General features: G+C 40.5%; 1 protein-coding gene across 1 annotated transcript; it reads right to left on the bottom strand.

Moving 5' to 3' along the window:
• Positions 1-541: 541 nt before the first annotated feature.
• On the bottom strand, positions 542-3,093 carry CCR75_009786 (uncharacterized protein). Its single transcript, XM_067967824.1, has 2 exons — positions 2,709-3,093; positions 542-2,635 (listed from the first exon to the last, which is right to left on the bottom strand). The coding sequence occupies exons 1-2, from the start codon at positions 3,013-3,015 to the stop codon at positions 915-917; spliced, it is 2,028 nt and encodes a 675-aa protein (XP_067820122.1). The 5' UTR covers positions 3,016-3,093; the 3' UTR covers positions 542-914.

Genomic DNA, 3,093 nt, shown 5'->3' with positions numbered 1-3,093 from the left:
CTTCACGCTCACAAGGGTAAGAGGAAGGTTTCTGAGTAGCTAAAGGGCTTTAGCTACCAAAGGTAATTCAAAGATTTAAATATACATTCAGTTTTTCTTTTCCCTCAGGGAAAAGTAAAACTGTATTATTATATTTAGTTTTCTACGTAACGATCTTCTATCTACTACCGAACTTATCATATTAATATCGAACAAAGTGTGGATCATCCTTGGGCACTCACAATCGTGTCTTGAAACGATTAAGGGGATGATTTAGACTTAAATCAACCATTCAATAGGCTAATGTCCTATTGCATCAAAAATACCAAATTTGGCATTATTGGAACTATTTAAGTCAAAATTAATAAAAGTAATAATTTTGTATTTCTTTGTTTTTTTTCCTCTTATAGGAAATAATTATTGCTATATCTCTTTTGGGAAATAATACTATGCAACGGGACACCCCGTTACAGCCAGCGGGTGGCCGAGTAGAAAACAGCTTGGTTGTGACGAAGGCTGCTATTGCTAAGTTCTGTCAGATATATAATATTATTATCTACACAAGTTTTATTTATTGAATCCTCTGATATTGCATGCTTTAATTATTAAAGGAAATGATATTGGCTTTTCTAGTCCGCTTGCTTGCAAATAATATAGCGCGCTGTTAGATTCCATAAGCCTTTCTTAAAGACGAAAGCATCCCACACAGCCAGCAACTTAGAATTAGTGCGCAAGGCTACAATGTGATTGATATCATGTTTAAGTGCAATCATCAGCTCTTTGCATTGCCTGAGACGCATTTGCCCTTATGTCGAAAAAAAATTCAAGGAAAAAAATTAAGAAAGTAGAGGCCGGTGCCCCCAACATCCTTGGCGATCATAAGCTATTAGTCTGGACAAGATTTGCCTTCGTATCCAATGTTGCTGAATTGTTTGCTACCTCTGGCGGGCCGTAGTTGAGGAGCGGTCTTTACTCTTTAGCAGAGATCCTCTTGGCTTCGGTATGGATGACATGCTCAACATATCACCCTTAGGTTGAAATGACAACAGTGAAGCTGATTTTGTCAAGCGTTTACTTGATGCCGCGGGCGCGTGAACGGATGGCCGAGAACGGACTAATGATTCTGAAGGCTTAGAGACACTGCCTAAGATTCCTGTGGACTTTTCCTCAGCTAGACATGAAGGTGCTGCAGGTTTAGAAACTGGAACAACTGATTGATTTTGCGATGGCGTTAAGAGCTTTTCACCGAGCTCAGTGAAATTTTCGTTACAAGCATACTGGTCTTGGCTCGGACGGCTTTTCAATAGATATCTAGAAGAAGATGACTTATTATTTGTTTGACAGTACCTGTGTCGAGTAAGCGGGTATTTGAACGAGCATGTCAAATCATAATTTCCATCATCGCCAAAAAGTTGCGATTCCAGAATTTCGTCAGGTGCAGCATTGTCCATAATCAATTTGTACGTGTCATTCCATTTATCACGTGAAAATAGCTGCGAAGACTCTGTTGCAGCTATATCTTGGAACCATTCATCGGAGAGAGGATCACTGCCGACCAGAACTTCAAGGACGAGATCCGCGTCGTCAGCAATAAATAGTGCCTGAGATAAATTATCTTCCGCTGAACTGAGTGCTTGTTTCTGCTCGCAATACTTAATAACACCAAAGTTTTTAAGAATTGACACTGCGTAGTTAGCCCATTCAATTTTCGAAATCCCATTAAATTTAAAAGACTTAGAATTGTCATCACAACTCTCCTTTTTGTCTCTAAAATGGAAATTACCGCAATCAAATGCTTCTTCCACATTTTCGACTGTTAAATCCACTATTAATTCGTCGACAGGATCGAATACATCGTCCTGGCTACCTAGAACCGCAATGTTCTCGGCTTCACTCTCTAAAATTGATTCTAATTCAAACTCGGCGCAGGAAATGATGTCATACAATTGAATAAAGCGATCAATTTCCAATACTTTATCTTTTTCCGCATCCGGGCTTTCGGATTCGAACAAAAACATCCCATCAAACGTTTTGCCAGTGTCAACACAAGCACCACTATGATCGGCTGCGGTTTTAACAATTTTTTTGTTAGGCAACATAAGCAATATATTGTGCCGTGACTGGTCATAAAACATGTGTTTGGCATCCACTTTTTCATCAGTTCGTACGCACGATGCGTCTAGGTCTTCATAGTGAGTCGGAGCACCTTCTTCAGCTGGCTTTCCGTTAGACGTGTCCTGCAACCCATCATTTTTATAAAGACTATCCACTTCAGCATTTCTGCCCCCGGCATCAAGATGAAGTGAATATTGAGTAGCATAAGCGATAGACTCATCGCTGTCCAAATTTTTATCATTTACTGCATCAGCTTCATTTTCTTTGCCCAAAACACTGATAAAAATCTTATCAATAGTTTCACAGAACTCCAAGCTCACCTTGGTCGCCTGTTCTAGCACCTCTGCTCGCAACATGATCCATGCACGACCGGAATCTTTTTCGACGGACTGCGGCCAATCTCCACGCCGCAAGGTAATGATAATCGTCTTTCCATGGTAAAGATATTCCACAAGCTGTGCTGTCTCTAATGATGATTCTCGTATTGCAATTTGCGATTCCTGAAGTACTGTATCACATATCCTATAGACTGTGTGTGAGCCTACGCACAAAATACGACAAAAAATCAATATCAATATAACATCCAGCGGGATACTAACTCCGACAACACGTACTAGAGCACTTTTCATGCTTGCGCTTCGAAAACATGATTTTGGTTCCCTTTTTTTCGATCTTTACACATTCAAATGCTGGATGGAATGCGCGAGCCCGTGTTTCAGAATTATTAACTTCACAATAAAGAAAATTCACACTTCCGACTGGTCCAATACATTGCGTCGTTTCCTTTTGTCCGCTATTGTTCAAATCGGACACCTTCGCCACTTCACAGCAGCTGCAAAACCTTGACAATTCCGATGAATATAAGAGTGCTGTACCGTCGGGGAGTGAGACAAAGAATCCTGCTTCCGTTTTGTCTGTCATTGCGTCCTGATAAACCACGTGTAGCCATAAGTTAGGTCCAGCATCGGCACAATTGCTTAGTAGAAGAAGCGTTGGATG

The sequence above is a fragment of the Bremia lactucae genome, linkage group LG1, assembly GCF_004359215.1.
Source record: "Bremia lactucae strain SF5 linkage group LG1, whole genome shotgun sequence".
NCBI lineage: Eukaryota > Oomycota > Peronosporomycetes > Peronosporales > Peronosporaceae > Bremia > Bremia lactucae.
This window is presented reverse-complemented; position numbering and strand designations above follow the sequence as displayed.

What these genes read in the sequence shown, in the direction of transcription:
- CCR75_009786 (XM_067967824.1), bottom strand. Translation starts at nt 3,015, where the DNA reads ATGACAGACAAAACGGAAGCAGGATTCTTTGTCTCACTCCCCGACGGT. An exon ending in CAAGCATGAAAAGTGCTCTA is followed by an intron (nt 2,636 to 2,708) that starts GTACGTGTTGTC and finishes TTTTGTGCGTAG; the next exon opens with GCTCACACACAGTCTATAGG.